We start from the raw sequence: 23226 nt of genomic DNA, 5'->3' as shown, positions 1-23226 counted from the left end.
TTCCTTGCACAAACTATGCCAGTTCCTCTTTCAGGTCTTTGCCTCAGTTCCTTCCTCTTCCTGGAAAATTCTCCCTCCCCCATAGCTGACTGCTTTTTGTCTTTCAGATCTCAACTTAGATGTTATATCCTCAGAAAGGCCTTCCATGAACATCAAATCTAAAGTAACCCTTCCATCCTTCACTACCATTTCTCCCTATTTAGATTTTTGCTGTGCAGTTAGTTTTTAAACTATCAGTTATTTCTCTTGTTCAGTTACTTGTGTGATCACTTACAGTTGGCTTCTTCACTGAGATAAAAGCTCCCTCAGGACACAAATACTTTGGCTCACTAAGCACTTGTATCTCTGGGGCTTGCCGCACAGCACATGCTCGAAAGACAAGTTCTATGAATTAATAAACGAATCTGACTCCCCAGCCAGTGCTCAACACCAATTTCTGACCCCAATAAGCAACATTTTCTCTTGATTTATTTCTACTACAGCTTTTTAAAAAATTATTTATTTATTCTAATTTGTTATACATGACAGCAGAATGCATTACAATTTATAGTACACATATAGAGCACAATTTTTCATGTCTCTGGTTGTACACAAAGTAGAGACATATCATTCGTGTCTTCATACATGTACTTAGGATAATGATGTCCATCTCATTTCACCATCTTTCCTACCTCCATGCCCTCTCCCTTCCCTTTCCTCCCCTTTGCCCTATTTAAAGTTCCTCCATTTCTCCTATGCACCCCCCCCCCCAATTTGGATCAGCATCTACATATCAGAAAACATTTGGCATTTGGTTTTTTAGGATTGGCTTACTTCACTAAGCATAATATTCTCTAACTCCATCCATTTACCTGCAAATGCCATGATTTGATTTTATTCTCTTTTAATGCTGAGTAATATTCCATTGTGTATATATACAACATTTTCTTTATCCATTCATCTACTGAAGGGCATCTAGGTTGGTTCCACAATTTAGCTATCTACTACAGCTTCTAAGACTCCACTTAGAAACTATCTCCTCCAGAAGTCCCTCTGAAACATGGCGAATCCTTAATGTTGCACTTTCTCTTTCATATATAGCCTAGACCATATAATTTACTATGTGGTCTTATGGGTGTTCTCCAGTGGTTTCTTATGCATGTTTTTCTTCTGAACTGTACACATAACCAGATGATTAAGGGCATCTCTGAGTTAAAAAAAAAATTTTTTTTAATGGTATCTTTGTTTTGAATGCTTTAGGAGCACTTAGTATGTTGTTTGGAACAAAGCAGAAATAAAATATAAGTTTAGTAATATGTACTTTATTAGCACTACCTAATTTAGTTCTATGGTCAATGTAGAATTCATAATAACAATCAGAATCTAATGAAAAAATACTTTATTTAGATTCTTTATTTCAGTCTCTTTATTATATTGGAATACCAGGAGACAAAAATTTTCTGTTTTCTGAGAGATGATATCTTCACAAAAATACAAGTTATTATATATCCTCTGGTTCCTGCGCAGATAGATGCTGAGAGAACTGGCTATTTGATGTTGCAGGTAGCATTCTTACACAAGGACCCATTACATACACTTCTGTTTGCATGTGTGTTTTTTAAAAAAATTTTGTAGTGGTGGGAAATGAACTCAGGGCCTGGCACATAATGCTAGGCAACTGCTCTACCACTGAACTATACCTCTGGCTCCTGTGTTTGCTTTTTAAAAAAATTTTATTGGGGCATTATAATTATGTATAATAATGGAATTTATTATGCCATTTTTGCACATTTGATTAAGCTCAATTTCTAGTACATGTTTAATTTTGAGAAAAATATTCTATACAAAAATTATCTATAGCATTAATAATCAAATAATGCAAACACAGAACACAACACATTTTTCTTTTGGTATTAGTTGAAAAGAAACAATGTCAAATTCAAAGTTCAATTACAGGAAAGCATGGTAGTTCTGACAGCCATTTCAACCTTCTTTACATATTCACCAATTTTTACCTTCCCAAATTTTTGGGTCTTTGTTTATAAAAACTTATTTACCTATCAGTCTACAAAGATGATTTCCCACTTTACCTTTCTGGAACTCTTGACTCTTTAATCTGGAGAATCTGACAGCACTCCAACATTAATCTGACCTTAAATTAATCCACATTTCTCTAAAAGCTATCATCTTTTTTTTTTTTTTTTTACACAATACCTTCATTTTATTTATTTATTCTTATGTGGTGCTGAGGTTCAAACCCAGGGCCTCACATGTGCCAGGTGAGCACTCGACCGCTGAGCCACAACCCCAGCCCTAAAAGCTATCATCTTTTATGGCAACTTTATCATCATGTTTTTCAGGTCAACTAGGTACAAAACATTGATGTCATTTTTGATTTTTCACTTTGGCTGAAGTAGCCAACAGACACAATAAATAAACACTTAGGGTACAGCAACACAAAGGCACCATAAAATTTACAGAGAGAAAATTTTATGTTTGTTAAAAGCCAAAACCAAACAAACTAGATAAAATATATGAAACAAAAGTCATAAGACATTTAAAATATGGCAATGAAAGATAGTAGTCTTTGAGAGATGGGAAATAAATGAGGTGAGTCTCACAAATGTTTTTCAGCTTATTGCCTAGAGAGAATCCTAGGTCTCAGTGGAGCCTGACAGTATCCTTTAATGGAAGAGATGAACCTCCATGTCTAGAGGGTCAAAGGGATTAGAGTTAGGGGCTAGAATTCACAGTGCAGAGAACACAGTATAAACAGCTGCATAGAGAGCTCTGGATATATACACAGGGTCTCCCTAAAGCCTTTAGCTGAGTATAGTCATCCCTCAGTATATGAAGTTGAGGGTCATAGGAGCTTTTGCAGATGCCCAAACCTGCAGATGCTCAAGTCTCTTATGTAAAATGGCACAGCATTTGCATATAATCTACATATATCTTCTCACTTTAAATCATCTCAAGAATCCTTCAATACTTAATACAATGTAAATGCTATACAAATAGTTATTATACTGTATTGTTTGAGAGAATGACATGTTCAGTACAGATGAAACTTTTTTCCAAATATTTTTGATCTACAGTTAGTTGAATTCACAGGTGTGGAACTTGTGGATATGGGGGTCCAAGTGTATTACAATATATAGGCATAAAGAGACTACTAAAATCTTGGAAGATAATCACTCAGAAGGAGCAAAAGAAATAATCGCCAGAGCTCACACTTGGCTAGAAATAGTTCTGTTACACCAGAGAGGAAAAACTTAGAATTCACAGGGTATCAGTAGAGTACTCAGAAAGGTTTTGCCTTAAAAGTGGAGAAATTCGCCTTAGACTAATTGCAACTCTAGTCCTGCCTAACGAGATTAAAGATAACACTGAAAGGATTGACATATTTCCAGTAACTTGACTGCATTAATCTCAAGAATATTTGCAGAGATACAAAAATATCTAGCATGCAACAAAATACAATTCACAATGTTTGGCACTCAATCAAAAATAACCAAGCATGCAAAAAAGCAGGAAAATACAAACTATAATGAGGAGAAAAATAAGTCAATTGAAACCAACACAGACATGACACATAATATAATTAGTAGATAGGGGCATTAAAACAGTTTTCATAACTATATTCCATATGGTCAAGATACTAGAAGAGACACTGAACATATTAAATAGAAATACAGAAGACATAAACTGGCAAATTTGGATGCACACCAATTAAAATTATTCTAAGCAAAGAAAAAAAAAAAAAGAATAGAGCTTCAGTGAGCACTGGGAAATTTAAAGCAGCCTATTATGTACCTGGAGTCCTGTAAGAGGAGAAAAGGAAAAACAAAGAAACAAACAAAAAAGTCTTTTAATAAATAATGATTAATCATCTTTCCAAATTTGATGAAAACAATAATTCATAGATCTAAGAAGCTCAATGAACCCCAAGCAGAAGAAATATGAAAAAATAGACATGAAGACACATCATAACCCAATTTTGAATCAGGAACAAAGATAAAGATGATAGTAGCTTTCTTGTTGGAAGCAAGGAAAGTGAGAAAATAATGGAGCAATATTTTAAAGTACTAAAAACAAAAACAAAAACCCCAGCAACACAGAATTCTATATTCAGTGGGCATATCTTTCAGACATATAAAGATAAAAAGATTAATCTTCAGCAGGCCTGCACTACCATGGTAGAAGAAATCTTTTAGGAATAAGGGAAATAATACCACATGAAAAATCTGTATCAAAATGAGGACAGCAAAGATATTAACTGTATCAATAAATATAAAGGACTTTACAAAATATGAATCCCTGTAAAGTATAATAAATGTTTGATATAAAAATAAAGACAGGTGTGGTGGCACACACCTGTAATCCCAGGGACTTGGGAGGCTAAAGCAGGAGGATCCTAAGTTTGAGGCCTGCCTGAGAAACTTAGTGAGATTCTCTCAAAATAAAAAATAAAAAGGTTTGGGTGTATAACTCAGTGGTAGAGTACCCCTGGGTTCAATCCCCAGTATTGAAAAAAATAAATATAATAACAATGTATTGTGGAATTTATAATATACACGGGATTAAAATGTATGACAGTGATAACACAAAGCCTTGGAGGGGAGAAATAGCAATAAACTTCTGTAAGATTCTTACTGTGAAAAGATACAATATCACTTGATAGTAGATCATGATAAATTAAAGATATATATTATAAGTTCAAACACAACAACTAAAAATTATACCCGACAGTTATAGCTAAAGATTAAAAAGAAAGTACTCAGGAGGCTGACTGAGATAGAAGGATAGGGAGTTGAGGCCAGCTTGGGCAACAGTGTTATTCCCTCTCAAAAAAAAAAAAAAAAAAAAAAAAAAAGAAAAGAAAAAGAAAAAAAGATGGTATTATGAAAAACCATGTACTAGAAGGCAGAAAAGGGAAGAAAGAATAAATGGGACAAATGGAAAACAAGATGGTAGATTTAAACCCAACCACATCAATAAACACATGAAATAAAAACATACAAATTAAAAGCAGAAACAGGTTGGATGAAAGAACAAGATTTAGCTAAATTCTGCATTCAAGAAATATACTTTAGGGGCTGGGGTGGTAGCTCAGGGGAAGAGCACCTGCCTAGCATGTGTGAGGCACTGGGTTTGATTCTCAGTACTGCATATAAACAAATAAAATAAAGGTCCATTGATAACTTAAAAGAAAGAAAGAAAGAAAGAAAGAAACACACTTCACGGCTGGGGTTGTGGCTTAAGTGGTAGAGTGCTTGCCTAGAATGCATGAGGCACTGGGTTTGATCTTTGACACCACATAAAAATAAAATATGTTTTTTTTTTTTAAAGAAACACTTTAAATACAAAAGAGTAAAAATATGGAAAAATAAATACTATAATAATTTTCATGAAAAGAAAGCTGGAGTGAATATGTTACTATTAGATGAAGTAGATAACAGAGAAAAAGATATAAAGAACATTGCCAGGGAAAAAAAGGACAGTTAATAGTGATGAAGGGACCACATCATCAAAATATTAGCCTAGGGGCTGGGGATGTGGCTCAAGCGGTAGCACGCTCGCCTGGCATGCGTGTGGCCCGGGTTCGATCCTCAGCACCACATACCAACAAAGATGTTGTGTCCGCCGAGAACTAAAAAATAAATATTAAAATTCTCTCTCTCTGTCTCTCTATCTCTCTACTCTCTCACTCTCTCTTTAAAAAAAATATTAGCCTAAAGGTTAATAAAATAATAAATAATAATAAAAGTTAATAATGCCTAATAGCAGAGCTTTAAAACATATGAAGGAAAAACTGGTAGAACTGCAAGTAGAAATAGCATAATCAGAATTTAATACCCTTATCTAAGTAACTAAAGAAACAAGCAGAATGAAAATACTTGCAAATATAGAAGACTTTAGCAACACTATCAGCCAAAATGACTTAACTGATATTATAGAACGTTCCATTAACAACATAATATATATTTCTTTATAAGTTAACATGAAACATTTACACAGATAGATCATACACTGGGTCATAAAACAACTCAATAAATTTTAAATAACTCAAACCATACAAAATATGTTTTCTGACCACAATGGCATAATAAATCAATAACAGAAGGACATCTGGAAAATGCCCCAAATACTTGAAAACAAATTAAACTTCTAAACCATGAGTCAATGAAAAAATAATCAAAAGGGAATCAGTAAGTAGTTTGAACTGAACGACAATGAAAAGATAATGTATTGAAAATTTGTGGTATGCCACTAACGTGGCACTTAGAGGGAGACTCAAAGAACCAAATGCCAGTAAAGACTTAGAAAAGTCTCAAATTGATGATCTCTGCTTTAAAAACTAGGAAAAAATTTAACCTTCCAACTTAAAAATCTAGTAAAAAGAAGAGGAAATAAAAGCAAAATAATCAGAGGAAAAGAGATATTAAAACTCAGAGTGAAAATCAACAGGGACAAAGTCAGTGAAACCAAAAGCTGGTCCTCTGCAATCAATACTGTTAAATCTCTAAGGAAAAAAAGAAAGACACAAATGACCTACATCAGGAGTGAGAAGTGACACTGCTTAAAATTTTAGAGATATTAACATGACAACAAAAGAATATTTTGAAGAACTTGCTGCCAATAAATTTGACAACTTAGATGAAATAAATACATTCCTTGCAGGACATAAGCTGCCAAAGCTTGCTCAAGAGAAACACATAACTTAAATTGTTTTATGACTATTAAAGCAATTGAATTTATAGTTCCAAAGTAAATAAAGGAATAAATAAACAAATATGAAAAATAAACCACCATAACCACCAACAAAACTTTCCTACAGAGAAAGGTCCAGAAGGCTTTACAGTGAGTCTAACAAATATTTAAGGAGGAGATGATACTAATTCTATACAAACTTCCAGAAAAAAGAAGAGGGAAAAATTCTTCCCAATTCATTCTGGGCCTGCTCTGCCTTGACACACGTACCAGGCAAAGACATTACAAAGAACCAAAAATAATAAAGACCCATATTCTTCACTCTGTCAAAATTCCAGAAGCCTAGTTTGTGGAAATTGTTAAGCTCATTCTAAAATTCATTTGAAAACAAAAAGGATCTAAAATACTTAACACAACTTTGCAAATGAAGAATAAAGTTGAAGATTTACACTACCTGAATTTGACATTGAGTATAAAGCTACAAAAATCAGGACAGTGTAATATTGACAGAAAGATGATTAATAAAACAAAACAGAGAATCCAGAAACAGATCCACACATGTATCCAACTGAGTTTTTTTTTAAGATTTATTTATTTATTTATTTATTTTAATATTTATTTTTCAGTTCTCGGCGGACACAACATCTTTGTTTGTATGTGGTGCTGAGGATCGAACCCGGGCCGCACGCATGCCAGGCGAGCGCGCTACCGCCTGAGCCACATCCCCAGCCCCCAACTGAGTTTTAACAAAGACATGAAGGTACTAAGCAGAGGAGATAGTTTTTTATGACAAATAGTGCTGAGACATCTGGATATTACATATGTTAAAAAACAAACAAACAAAACTTCAATTCATACTTCCTACCATATGCAGAAGTTACCTCAAAATGGGTCAAAGAAATAAATGTAAATATAAAACTTTGAAACATTTTAAAAATTTTTTTATTTTCTTTTTTCTTTTTTTTAATTGGTTGTTCAAAACATTACAAAGCTCTTGACATATCATATTTCATACATTAGATTCAAGTGGGTTGTGAACTTCCATTTTTACCCCAAATACAGATTGCAGAATCACATCGGTTACACATCCACAATTTTACATAATGCCCTATTAGTAACTGTTGTATTCTGCTACCTTTCCTATCCTCTACTATCCTCCCTCCCCTCCCCTCCCATCTTCTCTCTCTACCCCATCTACTGTAATTCATTTCTCTCCTTGTTTATTTTCCCATTCTCCTCACAACCTCTTATATGTAATTTTGTATAACAATGAGGGTCTCCCTCCATTTCCATGCAATTTCCCTTTTCTCTCCCTTTCCCTCCCACCTCATGTCTCTGTTTAATGTTAATCTTTTCTTCCTGCTCTTCCTCCCTGCTCTGTTCTTAGTTGCTCTCATTATATCAAAGAAGATATTTGGTATTTGTTTTTTAGGGATTGGCTAGCTTCACTAAGCATAATCTGCTCTAGTGCCATCCATTTCCCTGCAAATTCCATGATTTTGTCATTTTTTAGTGCTGAGTAATACTCCATGGTGTATAAATGCCACATTTTTTTTAATCTATTCATCTATTGAAGGGCATCTGGGTTGGTTCCACAGTCTAGCAATTGTGAATTGTGCTGCTATGAACATCGATGTGGCAGTATTCCTGTAGCACGCTCTCTTAAGGTCTTCAGGGAACAGTCTGAGAAGGGCAATAGCTGGGTCAAGTGGTGGTTCCATTCCCAGCTTTCCCAGAAATCTCCATACTGCTTTCCAAATTGGCTGCACCAGTTTGCAGTCCCACCAGCAATGTACAAGAGTACCCTTTTCCCCACATCCTCACCAGCACTTGTTGTTGTGAAACATTTTTTTAAAAAGTGGGGAAAATCTTTGTAATGTTGGATTAGGCAACCATTTCTTAGGTACGATCTCAATACAATACACAAAAGAATAAATAAAATAAAATAAAAATAAAATAAAATAAAATAAGGGCAACAAGATGTCAAAGTGGAAGAATTCCTGCAATCTCCAGTAAATCATCATAAAGACCACTCCTGAATCAACAGTTCCAAAGATATCTGATCATGTTCTTTTGTTTAAACACCTTCAATTCCTTTCTAGTTCCTAAATATGGCATTTACTCTACATTCTGGCCTTACAGGACTTCCACTGTATGCCTATCTTTGCATTGTTTATTGCCACTATTTTTAAAATTCTTACATGAAAGAAACTCTGGTCTTAATGATGCTTCCTTTGTTTTCACCATGCTATTTCCTTTGTTTAGATTGTCAACCTTCTTCAACAGACATCCTTCCATCCTCTAATCTCTGTCTCAAATATCAGATCATTCTTGATGCCTTTTCTGATTTTCCCAACCAGATGTTACTCCTTGTTTACATTTTTCTACAGTCATTTTTCTCAATGGGCAAAAACTCATTTTGCTCACCTTTTAAAGTATATTTTAGATGATGATATAGGGCTTTACAGGTAGGAGACAACTCATAACTTCTAGTGAACTGAATCATCTTATTTTTGTACTTGAAAACTATCTCAGAGTCAAAGGGAGATAAGACAAATAAATGGATAAATTATCTTGCCCCATAATTTCACTGATTTTTTTTTTTGGGGGGTGGGGGTACCAAGGATTGAACCCAGGGACACTCTAACTACTGAGCCACATCCCCAGCCCTTTAGTGTATTTTATTTTAGAGACAGAGTTTCACTGAGTTGCTTGGGGCCTCATTAAGTTGGTGAGGCTGGCCTTGAATTTATGATCTTCCTGCCTCAGCTTCCAGAGACATTGGGATTACAGGTGTTTGCCACTGCGCATGGCTTACAATTTCATTAACTTTAAAACCAATTCTTTCTCTGGTTAATTTGATTCTTTAAAATCCTCTCATTTTCTTGGGTCTGGGCCAAGTCTATGAGGCACAATCTCTGAAGAGTGGGAAGAGGTGCGTAGTTCCGCTTATTAACACTAACTTGACTCAGACACTGCCTTCGCAAAGGACCTTAGTTAGATTTCTTAAGAGCAAAGAGGAATGGGTGGGAAATAGACAGTAAAGTATCAGAAAATAGGTATACTTTGGATTCTCCAGACTACCCCCAGGCTTTGTGATTTGTTAGGATGATTCATGGAACCCAGCATATAGTCAAAATTAAAAGTTAAGATTTAAAAAAATTTGGAGAAAGAATCCAAAGTAAAACCAGCAAGGGGAAAGTCCCATCAGCTGACATCGCATAGTCACATCAGGTGAGTCACACAGGATGTGCCTAACTCTACCAATTAGTTGTGAAAATACATAAGACATTCTGTCTACTGGGGGAATTTGTTGGAGACTCAATGCTCATGATTTTTATTGGTGCTGGTCAAGTAGGCAGCGTTTGCAGAGCATGTACCAAAATTCCAGAGCCCCAGAAAGAGAGCAGGTGTTTGGCATAAACCACGTGGTCTGCAGAAACTGTATAGGTACCCTGGGTCATTCTTATCAGAAAAAGGTGGGAACACCCCTAAAATCCAAGTTCTCAGAGATGACAGTCACAGGCCAACTATATAGTAGGCTTTCCTAAGGAAAGTAATTATCTTCTGTATAAGGATATATATGAAAATATTCATAGTTTTTAAATTCAAGAATCTCAATTTCAGTGTTTTTTTTTTTTTTTTTTTTGGTGCCAGGGATTAAACTCAGGGTCTTGCTTAGTTGCTTAGGGCCTCGCTAAACTGATAAAGCTCGTTTTGAACTTGGGATGCTCCTCCTCAGCCTCCTAGCCACTGAGATTATATGCACGCACTCACTTTCAGGATTTTAAAAGACAGTGAAAAGTAAAGCAAAGCTACATATACTAAGTTGTTATCACAATATTATGTAAGTTAGTTAAAAATATAAATAAAGCATCTAAAATTATAGAATGGCTCAATATAGTATACTAGAATTAAGAAATACTAAATAGGCATTAATATTTTTGAAAATTCTAATGACAATAAAGTAAAATGAGATAATAAATTTAATATAAATACAGCAATATCTCAAAAATGTGAGAAATACGGAATGAAAACTAGAGAGAAGCATATCATTTTATAATCATTACTCATTTCTGGAAGATGATTATATAAAATGATTTTTATTTTCCTTTCAGCCTTTTTCTATGTTTTAACTTTTTCATTTAATGAACATATATTTGCTTTTCTAATCAACAAATAAGTTATAACAATAAGATAATTTTGAAAAGATTTTAGCTACTAAAGAGTGGAACCAAAGTCAATTTTGTTAAAATGTAAAATATTTAGCAGGTATAATGAGTACATGAGTGTTATACATAAGGCAGAACCTTATAAAAAATAGAGGGAAAATATTTTCTGATAAATGCTGAAACAAGCACAACAGCTAATTTCTATTTTAAGGAAAAAATGGTTCATAAACTAGCAAATACAAAAATAAAAATATTTTTTTCAATGGGTGGAACAAAGTACTCTGCATGTTTTCATGATTACAATTTATCTACAATGTTAAGTATTGGTAACTTAATCACATAAATTGTCACACTTTAAGGAGAATTAAGTAATCACAAACTTACAACAGTTTGAGAAGGTGATTTCTAATGTATCCAGTTCCATTTCCCCTCACTTTGCTTTAATGTATCCACCTTAGGCATGTAGATACCACTCTACAGAAACCAAGTTTCCTACTACCCACTTCTCCATCACTGCATTAAGTTGCCATCTAGAAAACAGACTGCTATTGTGTCTTCTTACCCCTAGAGAGAAGGAATGGTTTCCAGTGTATTTTAAATCCAAAGCAATTCTTTTGTGTACTGAATTGGCCCCAGGCTATGGAGGTTGTGCAACAGAGACCCACAGAGTTGGCCTCCCTTCCCACACGACCTCTGCTTGTGGCTGCTACCCTGTTAGTGTCCTAATATGAAAACCTTGAAGGCACTCCATGTGGGGGCAGTGCTCCCTCACTCTGCTTCTGAAGCAATTCCTGGACCAAGTTAGAAAAACCAAATTCTGAAAAGTCATTGCAATGGCAAGCATGCTTGGGGGCAGGGGTGGGGGGTGGCGCAGAAATTTTCTGGTTAGGAAGGGAAATGTGGTTAACCTAAAGTGAACCTAGGGCATAAATAAAGGCAGCAAGAAGCATTCTCACTGCTGTGGTTAAACTATGCATTTTTGTTTCCATTATTAAAAAAGAATGGTGCTTTAAAATGGCTTAGCTATATTCTGAAACTTCACTGCTTAAATAAAGACTCAAATGTTTTAAAAGACTCTGTTCAGGGAGGTGGTAGGGAAAAAGGCCAGATGAACAAAGCATTGCTACAGATTTTTTTTTCTTTCTTTTTTTAAAAAAAATATTTATTTTTTAGGTGTATATGGACACTACACAATGCCTTCATTTTTATGTGGTGCTGAGGATCGAACCCGGGTCCTGCCAGTGCTAGGCGAGTCCTCTACTGCTGAGCCACAATTCCAGCTCCTGCTACAGATTCTTTTGAGTAAAATTTATTAACTAATGAGAGAGTCCGAAAATGGTGCTTTCTCAGTGGTTGTTCCCAGTATGAGCAACAGTCCTTCAAAGTCTTTGTTGCTCTCTCTTTTCTCTTTTACAGGAGGAAACAGATTATATTTGAGAAAGCATGGACTTGGAATCAAAACACTTGGTTCAGATCTAATACTTTTATTTTTAATTGATTGTTCGAAACATTCCAGAGCTCATGATATATCATCTTTCATACATTTGACTCAATTGGGTTTTGAACTCCTTTTTTTACCCCAAATACAGATTGCAGAATCACATCTGTTACATACTCACATTTTTACATAATGGCATATTAGTGACTGTTGTATTCTGCTACCTTTCCTATCCCCTATTATCCCCCCTCCCCTCCCCTCCCCTCCCATCTTCCCTCTCTACCTCCTCTGCTGTTGTTCAATTCTCTCCCTTTTTTCCCCTCCCCCTTGCCCCTCATAACCTCTTATAATTTTGTGTATCATTGAAGGTCTCCTACCATTTCCATATGCTTTCCCTTCTCTCTCCCTTTCTCTCCCCCGATTCATCTTTGTTTACTGTTAGTCTTTTCCTCACACTCTTCCTTCCTGTTCTGTTCTTAGTGGCTCTCTTTATATCAAAGAAGACATTTGGCATTTGTTTTTTAGGGCTTGGCTAGCTTCACTTAGCATAATCTGCTCTAATGCCATCCATTTCTCTGCAAATTCTATGATCTTGTCATTTCTTAGTGCTGCATAATACTCCATTGTGTATAAATGCCACATTTTTTTTATCCATTCATCTATTGAAGGGCATCTAGGTTGGTTCCACAGTCTAGCTATTGTGAATTGTGCCGCTATGATCATTGATGTGGCTGTATCCCTATAGTGTGCTCTTTTAAGGTCCTCAGGGAATAGTCCGAGAAGGGCGATAGCTGGGTCAAATGGTGGATCCACTCCCAGCTTTCCCAGGAATCTCCATACTGCTTTCCAGATCTAACACTTAAACATTAATAATTCTAACAATTTTCAGATACTGTGCTTTCCTGCCATTCGTCATTTTTGAATTTCAGGCTTTTCCTCTATAAAATGAAATTACTGACAAATGTCTCCCTTTTCAGCCTAGGCGATTGTGAACAAAGAAGCATAAGTAAACTGTAAAGTGCTATTTAATCATTTATTATTGTTGTTTTTATTAGGTCTGCCTGACATATAAAAGTACTTAACAAATGTTTACAAAGTTATTAATGAACTGGGCTAATTATAGTAGATAAATGGTGAGTGGATAAATTAAGAGCCTAAACCAACCATAACACTTTCACTTAAAGATTAGGCATTTAAGCATAAAATATTAAGATCTTTTATTGAACTAAGTTGAATTCCTTGGAAGTATCCCAAGGGAAAGCAATGCCTCAACTCTCATATAAGTCAGTCATCAACACATGATGAGACCTCAGGTATGGAAAATGGAGGCTACCAAATAAAGTACAGTTAAGGTAGAGAGGCAGTAGAATAAGAGATTAAGAACCTGGGGTCTGAAGTTCAAATCCCAGTTTACAAGTTGTGTGGTCTTGGGAAAATCTTTTCTAAACCTCAGTTTTCATTATCTGCAAAATGGGAGTAGTAGTAGGATCTATGGCTCATGATTTTTATGAAGATTAAAGGAAGAAACACAGAAAAATGGCTTACCACAATGTTACTTGTTTAGCTATCACCATACCATGTTACATACAAGGCGACTTTCTATAAATGAAACTACACCAGAAATCACCCATTTTACATTATGACATTGACCCTCAGTCAAAGTAGAGAACCATGCTTGTCTTTGAAAAAGACTACAGAGGGTCCACTGTGGTTATAAATCTTGTGAGGCCCCCACATATCAATATGCTGCTTAGGTAAGATTAGATGTGCCTATTGGGAACTGTGGTTCCCTGAATCAAATGTTAGCAGATGTTCAAGGTGCAATTCTTCATATTTCACTAACCACTCTCTGAACCATACAGAGTCCCTGGGTTATACTTAAAATTTTTTTAATTCAACTTGTTCATGCTCTACATTTCACTTCTAGTAAAATTTGTCTCTTTTCTTCAAATGGAAATGTTAATGTTTCATATGTGCATACATGCATATTTTTTCTAATTTGCAGTGAGTGAAATCTTGCTAACACAGAAGCTAAAGAAGTTAGAATAATGAAACACTGAGAGAGGAGTCCCTTATAAATAGTATATAGCTTGGTAAATGATGGTGGTGGTCAATGAAGCAATTACTTCATATCTAATCTCCTATTGAAATGAAATAACTGCATTTTAAGGAAATAAAACCTAACCTTTTTTGAGATGTTCTGCTAAATGAGTCAAAAAACCCCCCTTAATTCTAGACTCAGAAAATTAAAATAATCCAACTGTGCAACCATCCTACTTCTCATCACAGAGAATCTAATAATGTAGTAAATTTTGGATCTTGTATATAAAAGACATTCCTCCCCCAACTCACAGCCAGCCATATTCTTGGGGTCATGGTCCACTCTTCAGGGATACAGGAGCTCCTTCCTCAGGGGAAAGTCTCGGCCCATTCATATAGGCACAAGTTGCGATCTCCAGCCTGCCCATCAGGGACAGTGCTACCTGCTAGCTACAAGCTTCCCATGTCTACTGGTTGCTGTAGATTGAAAAGACTGCAAATCCATCCAGAGGAGAAGAGGTTGTTTTAATTGGCTAAATCTGGCCTGTACTAAGTGTGTGGTAATGAATTTGTAGCCAAAACACTAATCTTATTTAACAACAACAAAAAAAAAACCAAAACAACAACAACAAAAAAACCAAAAAAACAAGTCACATACAGTTTAAACATAAAACAAGATTGACATTTTTAGCTTATCAATTCTATTTTTGCCATGAGCATTTCTAACCTAAGGTTTTACAATGACTCTGAAATCCTTACCTTGGCTGAAGTAGAATTTTCATGGTATACTCCTTGTACCAAGTCCATAAGAGCACTTGCTAAAAGTTCCACAACCTAAAAAAACAAAGAAAAAATTAGAAGAGACACTAAGAAAATACATCACCATTTATACCTCAGCATCCTTCAGAAGATTTTTAGTAAGTAAGGCAGGATTTGTGCTTGAGAGAAACAACAACAAAAAACAGGACTTATGTTCAAAGATCCTGGCAAATGGCACTGCCCACCTGGATATTAAAGCTGCGATCCAATTTTTTTTTTCAGTTATAATTCAAGCCAAAAAAAAAAATCTTTTAAGCTTAGCATTTAACTAATGTACATGAAAATCCAGTAATAGCCATTTTGAACATGAGCTTAAATTTCAGATAACGAATGCGATCCTAACTCAATTTATTTTCTGCATGTTTATTTCTGTCAGGTGGATACTTTTTCAGCATTCCCATTCTGGGAGCCGTTACTATGCTAATTTTCATACTTAATACAGAAAGAAAAGCAGCAGTAAGAGAATGGTTAATCTTTCAAATGTGTTCATTCTGTAATACTTAAAATGAACTATGGATATATGTGGTGTAGGGCCCCTGGGTCAAATGTTCTGCAAACACTGAAAATTTTTACAGAACCACAATATTGAGATCATATTCATCAAACCTGTATTATTATCATGACTCAAGTAAAATCAAAAGCTTTGAACTTATTCCAGAATGTAGAACAAGCAGAAAACAGTAACTGGTCTCTCTGGAACTATGGCACAGTTAACAGTTTGTTTGCATAAAACATCTTAACACAAGATAATAAAATAGTGGTATTAATGATGGTGTTCAATACAGCCATTTCAAACAAGCATTCCTCAAGGAAACCCCATCCGCTTCTTATGAAGTCTTAATATCTGGTATATTTAACTTCCTACATTATGCAGTCCTGTATCTGATTTCCACTCTTTGCTTCCTAAAAATTTAGCTCAGCCCTGATTGAATTAAAGGATTTTGTTTCAGCTTTTATCATTCTTGTAATTGAAGACATTATTATGCCAAAGGATACTTCAGTCTCAGGTATTTGGCACTTCATAAACATTTTCTTTAGAGGCAAATTACATTAATTTGTAAAAAGACTTGCTTTAAAATTTTAACACATTAACATTTTTCTGTTTACGTTCATACTAACACACACAGGGCTGTCGATATGGTAATTTTGCTGATTAAAGGCATATTTTTTTCTAGCTCTAGAGATGGGTTAATTTGTAAGACCTATACAAAGTCTTTTATATTTTTAATCACATTGTTCTTTAGGTAACTAAATACTTAAGAAATATTGTAGCAATATGAGCTGCAGAGGAACTGGAAGGACAATGATCCTACAGTGTTACCAGATGTGTTGAGTTATTTAAGTGGGGAAGAGAGAAAAATGAATGGATTTTTTCCCCCTGAAGGTATCAGATAAGCCCTATTCCCAAATCCAGGAGGATTGAGTATCGCCTATAGGTCTATGAAAGACTGTAACTAAATGCACAGCATCAGATTGGATTACAGTTTATACAAGCAACATCCCAAGATTCCCCTGATGGCTGGACACATAATACAGATCAATCACTCACTAAGAAATGTTATGGTTTTGAAACAGTTTGAGCTCTAAGACCAATGCTAGTAATGTGAAGAGGGATTTACAAAAAGAAAGTCCAACATGAAATGTCAAAATGATGGCCTGAACTTTTAACAGTCAATCTGGCTCTGGATAACCGGAGTGTTCCTTTACTTCCCTGAAATTCCAGACCAGGCAGAAGCAACAAAAACATTTTGTTCTCTCTTTTTCTCTTAATATAATTAGCAAATATAGGCAGATCTGACTCATAACTTCATAATTATAAGTGATCTGTATTTACAAGCAGAAATACTTCCAAATACCTCTATAGCCAATGACAACCATTAAGGAGAAAGTTTGGGACTTAGAGTTAACAAACTGAGGAAGGGAAGAGATTATGAAAAACAGTAATAGCCTAGGGGTGTTGAATGCATCCTAGGCCAGGATGACTTGCCCAGGGCACCAATATATCCCTACCCATTAATTGTTTCTTTTTTTTTTTTTTTTGGTGCTGGGGATTGAACCTAGGGTCTCACACATGCTAGGCCATCACTTTGTTGCTGAGCTACATTCCCACTCCTGAAATGTTTATTCATTTTTAAAAATTTATACCAAATAAATAGCATTTAAGTATTATCCTTTAAAGTTGCAAATATTTCTAGAAAGAACACCAGTCACTCAAAATGTAGTAAGATCACTTAATGATCTGATCCTTTTTTATTATTTGGTTTACTCCCTCAGACAGACACCTGCTTATATATACCTGTTGTATTTAAAGATAAGAAAGCATTTAGTAACATTTTCCCCCACATCAAAATCTGGAGAAATGATTTGTTCAAGCTACAAAAAGTAGGATCATGGCAGCCAGAGGAGAATCCAGAGGTCTAAAACCCCAACCTCCTTAGATTTCTTCAAGAGCAACCAAGAGAAAGATTCAAGAACTTCTGTCCATCAGGAGTAGGGAGCAAGCCAATGATTTTTACTAGAAAAACAAAAGAGGCTAAAAGAGTCTCAATGTTAGCCATTTTTGTTCTGAGATTTGGGGCAAATCGATTCTGAGATCTGGTTTTCTTCAACTATGATGTGAAGAAAGTTGGAAAAGATGATTCCTTAAGGTCCCTTCTGGCTCTGAAATTCTAAGCTTTTAGAAATGTAATTCTCAGTGTTTATGATTAGGCATTTAGACTAGGAAATAGTTTTTTTCACAAACTTTGATGGAAAATCTTTGTTCATGTTTTTACTCCTCCCCTCCCTTCCTCCATTCCTTCCTTCCTTTCATTCTGGGGATTGAACCTAGGGCCTCACACATACTAACAAAGCAAATGTTCTACCACTGAGCTTCACAACAACCCCTCATACTCTTATTTCATTTGTCAGCTTCACATGGACCTTTCTTTCTGTCTAAACTCTACTGATCACTTTCGTTGCTAAACATTTTTTTTTCTTTTTAAACCCAACACCTCTTGGTTCCAATACCTAGAAATATAATAAAACAATTTCCATTTTTAAGCCATTATGACTGGTAGCCCATTTTACCAGCTAGCAAAGTAGGCCTAGTAGAGTCAATTAGAGGCATCATTACTGAATTCTGATCCTTGAAGGGCTCTAATGCTTGGGAATAAGTTAAATATACTGATTAGGAATGATATCAGGCTTAACTGCCAAATAGCCTCAAATAAATATTGGCACTAATTGGTCTTATTGCTCCCATCTCTAATTAGAGTAAATATGTAAAGCATTTAAAGAGAAGCTGAAACATAAGTCTGAGTGTTAACTTATAATTCTTCTGTATATTATTACTCAGAATATTATTATTCAGTATAAATCTTGGGAAGGTGAAACGTAAAGCATGGAAACCAAGATTACAGTGTTTTAAAAATTGTATGCCCAAATATTTTGGAAGAAAGTGGGCTTTAGTTCAACAACAGAACACATGGAAGACTATTTTAACCAAAATTAGATATTTCTGAGATATCGACTTATTATTGTATCCCCAAACATTTCAGATTAATGTCACCATCAATGTCATAATGATCAGCCATCTGAGCAAGTAATTAAGCAGGAGATGTTTCTTCATTTCTGGCATTGCAACAGCAGCATTGCTTGCTTATTGTGCAAATGCAAAAATGTTTTTTGTGTCATGTTTAAATTGGACTTTACATCAGTGCCATACACTGTTCCTCAATCTTTTGAATAACAATTTAGAGTCCAGTGAACCAGTAGCAGCAACTCTTTACAATGTCAGTATCATGAGCTGGCTTCTCCTGCCACCTTTCTTTGTTGGCTGTAGGAGGGGAAAGGCTACAACATGGGGAAGGAAGTAAACGAACAGTTGTGTATCTAATTGCTATTTTCAAGCAAACTGTTGATCTTTCCCACTTCATTCACCATCTTCTCATCAAAGATAAGGAATAGATAGGACCCAGGTGCCTCAGAATTTAACACAATTACAGATCTAACTGAACTTTGCAATGAATTTCTTAAATGGTAATTTAAGGGACAAATTTAACAATTTCAAAGGAATATATAATTGCTTCATACTTTATCTTTTGGCAAGGGTAACTATAATTTAATTTTTTTGACTGAAATACTAGGATGATGACTACCATCATAATAGATGTTGTGATGAGTAAGGCCTGAGTTATAATAAGTTGTCTTCACAAAATATAAAAATTGAGAGAAGTAGCGGGGTAGTAAGAGAAAAACAATGACAAAAATATCCTCATATTGCTATACAAAGATAAATGTAACATTTTTATGGAAAAAAAAGCTGGGCTGGGAGTGGTGGTGTACACCTATAATCCCAGAGGCTTGGGAAGCCGAGACAGGAGGATCTTAAGTTTAAGGCTAGCCTCAGAAGCTTAGTGAGGTCCTGTCTCAAAAGGGCTAGGGCTAGGGATGTGGCTCAATGGCAAATTGCCTTGGGCTAAATCCCCAGTTACCCCCCCCCCCCCAAAAAAAAGAGGCAGGCTACAAGGTAAGAGTAGTATAATCAGTATTTTTAGAATAAGAATGAGGTCAATCTGTGTGTTAATATATATATAAAGAAAAAAATTTGAGAGACAACAAAATAATAATAATGATAATGTATAAGTAACAAATTCTAGATGATTTTTAATAAAAACATTTCTTTGACCTCTTTGAATAAATTTATAACTGCTTAAATTTCACAATTGTTTAAATATACCATGGATTACATTTTCACCCCCTTTTTATTGTAGTGATTTTATTTTATTATTACTATTATTATTTTGGGGGTACCAGGGATTGAACTCAGGATACTTGGCCACTGAGCCACATCCCCAGCCCTATTTTGTATTTTATTTAGAGACAAGGTCTTACTGAGTTGCTTAGCACCTCAATGTTGCTGAGGCTGGCTTTGAACTCATGATCCTCCCATCTCAGCCTCCCCAGCTGCTGGGATTACAGACATGTGCCACTGTGCAGGGCTTACTGTATCACTTTTATAACCAGAAAAAAAAAATTATTTCCTTGGGAGATGGAGTGGTGGAGCACATCCTGATTTTAGTCTTGGAGTGCCTTCAAGCTAAGCTGTGCCCATAAATTGATTTATAGAATATATCAGTAAATAGTTTCTGGACTAGCAAAAATAAGATCAGTAAGTGGTGGTAGGCATTCTGTGTAGACAAGTTGTGTCTTTCTCAATAAATATGACTTAGGAGGTACTGTCAGTTAGCATTTGACAGATGGACAAGATTCTACTTCGCTAGTATACCAGACTACTTTGGTTTGAGCAAAAAAGTGCCTATCTCAAAAGTAAAATACAACTAAATCTTCAGAAAAATGATAACTATAAATGAATGTGGCTCAATTAAAGCTCAATTCAGCATAAGTTGAGTTGATGTAGTAAAGTAGCATAGTTGTATTTTACTTCGTTTAAAAAGGCTACTCTGCAACTTCATTTACTTGGTGTATAAAAATGGCGGCAGTCGTTAAACATTTATAATCTTCTTTGAAAAATTTGTCCTTGAAAGGTTATTTTAATGACAGTTTTTACTACAGTGTGGAGTAACAAAACAACATGTGATCCATCACTCTATTTAGGAGGCAAATGAACCCGGAGCCCCTCAGCCTTTACTACTCTTAACAGCTGCTAGCAAAGTTAACAGTCGTGTGAGCGTGCATCTGCAGTGCTGATGGCATTAATTATACACAAATTTATCGCACTCCCTTCTTCCACCCCAGGAACAGACAGCAATGTATAAAGCAGTAGCAAAAGTAAAAACACTCTTGGGGAAGAATAAATTTTCATATACATCTTGGGAGGGATGAATTTAGTGTAAATATGTCCTTTTCAAAGAGCTTTGGCATTTGAAGGAATACTGTTAAGATTTCTTTTTAAGCCACAGAAACTATATTACTGAGAAAACATCTTACAGAAAAATCCTTTTATAGATAGTGGCTGTTAAATAGACTGCTAAGGGTAATCAGAGCAGTTAGTGTCACTCTTTAGTTCCTTCTTGCACAAATGGAGCACAGGGAATCTGAGATATGCACATAAAGATGGACAGGTTGGCACAGACAAGGTAAGGCAGAGAGGGAATAGGTAAGGTGTAGAACTCTCCCATGGAGATCAATAATGGCACTTGACATTTGAAATTCATCATTTACAAGCTCGGTTTAAGTAAACCATTTCATTCCAGGTGGATTTGGTCCTTAGTGCTCAGCCAGGGCTTCTAGCCTGGCAGCCTCAGTGGAGAAACAACCTCTGAAGAACACGGGGAAGAGCAGCAATGGCCAAATAAGGGGGAAATCCACTCACCCACCACCTGGGCACAAATAGCCCAGATGAGCCCCATTCTGCAAGCTGATTAATATAAATGAGTGGCTTTGATAAAGCCATCGCTGAAGTCTATGAAAGAAAGGCTCTCCTCTCCTTCCCATCAGACAAGGACTGGGTTTAATGAAGGAAAGGATGAAAGGTCTGTTGAAATAAACATACCACTAACTCAGAGGAGTTCTGGAGGAAGCTTCTCACTCGGCTGTTTGAAGGGAGCCTTTTCAATGCTGCCAAATGTGTAAGGCCTTGCTTATTTGTGGGAGGGATAACAATCTGTTCTACTGAGCTGGAAGTTCTTTCTGGCTAAGGCGGGACAGCAGAGATAGAAATGGCACTACCAATAGGACAGGTGCAGCAAAAACTAAGCAAATTGATAATCTTAATTTTTAATTTAGAACAGCTGATACATTGGTTTATAAACTACTGGTAACATTTGTCAAAAAGGTTTTAGGAAAATTCAGTGAACTAAACAAAAGTATAAAATTTCCACTAATACAACTAGAAAGAAATAGGTCCACAAGTTCAGGAAAATGGTTGAAAATAAAGTATTAAGCTTTAATTTTATATAAAGTGCTCAGTTTTAATTTTATATTGGTCAGTACATATATTCCATAAACACTTGCTAATAGCCTACTATATGCCTGGCACTATACTAATGATACTAGTGCCATCAGGCCAGAGTTGTACCTCAAGGCATTACCCAAGAGAGACCTAAATCATAATTTAAAAACATTTTTTTAATTCATTCTTTTTTATATATACATGATAGTAGAGTGTATTTTGACATAGGGAGTAAACTTACTAAATCATAATCTTTAATTAATATATGAAAAGATATCTGGAGTAAAGATACCACTATGGGATCATGTGTAAACAAACTCTAATAAGCAAATTTATTATATGTTACACGTTTGCAATATATGCTTATTATACTAGCTGTTCTTTTTAAAACAACTCACTTATTGACCTTGTAAAGATAAAGGCCCTTAATTTGTCTCTGATCACTTGGAGGTTAATATACAGGTGAGCTGCACCACCTCAGGCTAGCCATGTCACTTCTTTGGACCTCAATTTGCTTATCTAGGTAAGCAGTATCTGGATTTTGTCAACAATAAGCTCCATGATCAAAAATATTTAAAAATGCAACTATATACACTTTTTATTCATAACTATAACTAGATACTGAGAATTAAATGTAATAGTCATAAAACAAAGTAATACTGATATTATCATATTGTAGTTAGCTGCTTTGTTTTTCATCTTATAAGGGAATTCCTGAATACAAAGTCTGTATTTAGAACACCATATTCTCAGTACTTCGGTTGCTTAGTGGTGCTGTTACTGAATTTTGAATGTATTTTTCAGGACATTTCAGTGATCAACTTTTTTTCATTGTGGCTAAAAATCTCCGTTTTGCTTTCACAACTTCTTCATCTGGGGGCCCTCTCAATGACATCAACTGGAAGGCTGTTGCTGGCTAGAACTCAGTCTTACAAGAGTTTCTGAAATTTAAAAATTGCAACCCACAGTAAGGATTACACTTTCCCTCATGACATACCACATATACACATGTATATACACATGTGTGTTTAAAATTTCATAAAACAAAATTTCATTATGCCTGTACTTTCTATTGTGTTCCATTTCCAAAAAATGTTAACAGTGATTTACTAAATTGATTACACACTCACCAATGAAGGAAGTGATGTGTGGTTTGAAAGATTATCCTATTC

At 35.3% G+C, this 23226-nt stretch overlaps 1 protein-coding gene across 4 annotated transcripts in view; it reads right to left on the bottom strand.

Moving 5' to 3' along the window:
* Positions 1-23226, bottom strand: part of Pdss2 (decaprenyl diphosphate synthase subunit 2) — a 268265-nt gene that overhangs the window by 68373 nt on the left and 176666 nt on the right. For all 4 annotated transcript variants that reach the window (XM_077801684.1, XM_077801683.1, XM_026389653.2 and 1 more), the window contains one exon: positions 15100-15174. In XM_077801684.1, coding sequence (XP_077657810.1) covers positions 15100-15174 — 75 coding nt within the window. The remainder of the gene's footprint in view (positions 1-15099; positions 15175-23226) is intronic.

Source organism: Urocitellus parryii, chromosome 8 (genome assembly GCF_045843805.1).
Source record: "Urocitellus parryii isolate mUroPar1 chromosome 8, mUroPar1.hap1, whole genome shotgun sequence".
Taxonomy (NCBI): Eukaryota; Metazoa; Chordata; class Mammalia; order Rodentia; family Sciuridae; genus Urocitellus; species Urocitellus parryii.
The sequence above is the reverse complement of the archived record's forward strand: the minus strand, read 5'-3'. Positions and strand labels throughout refer to the sequence as shown.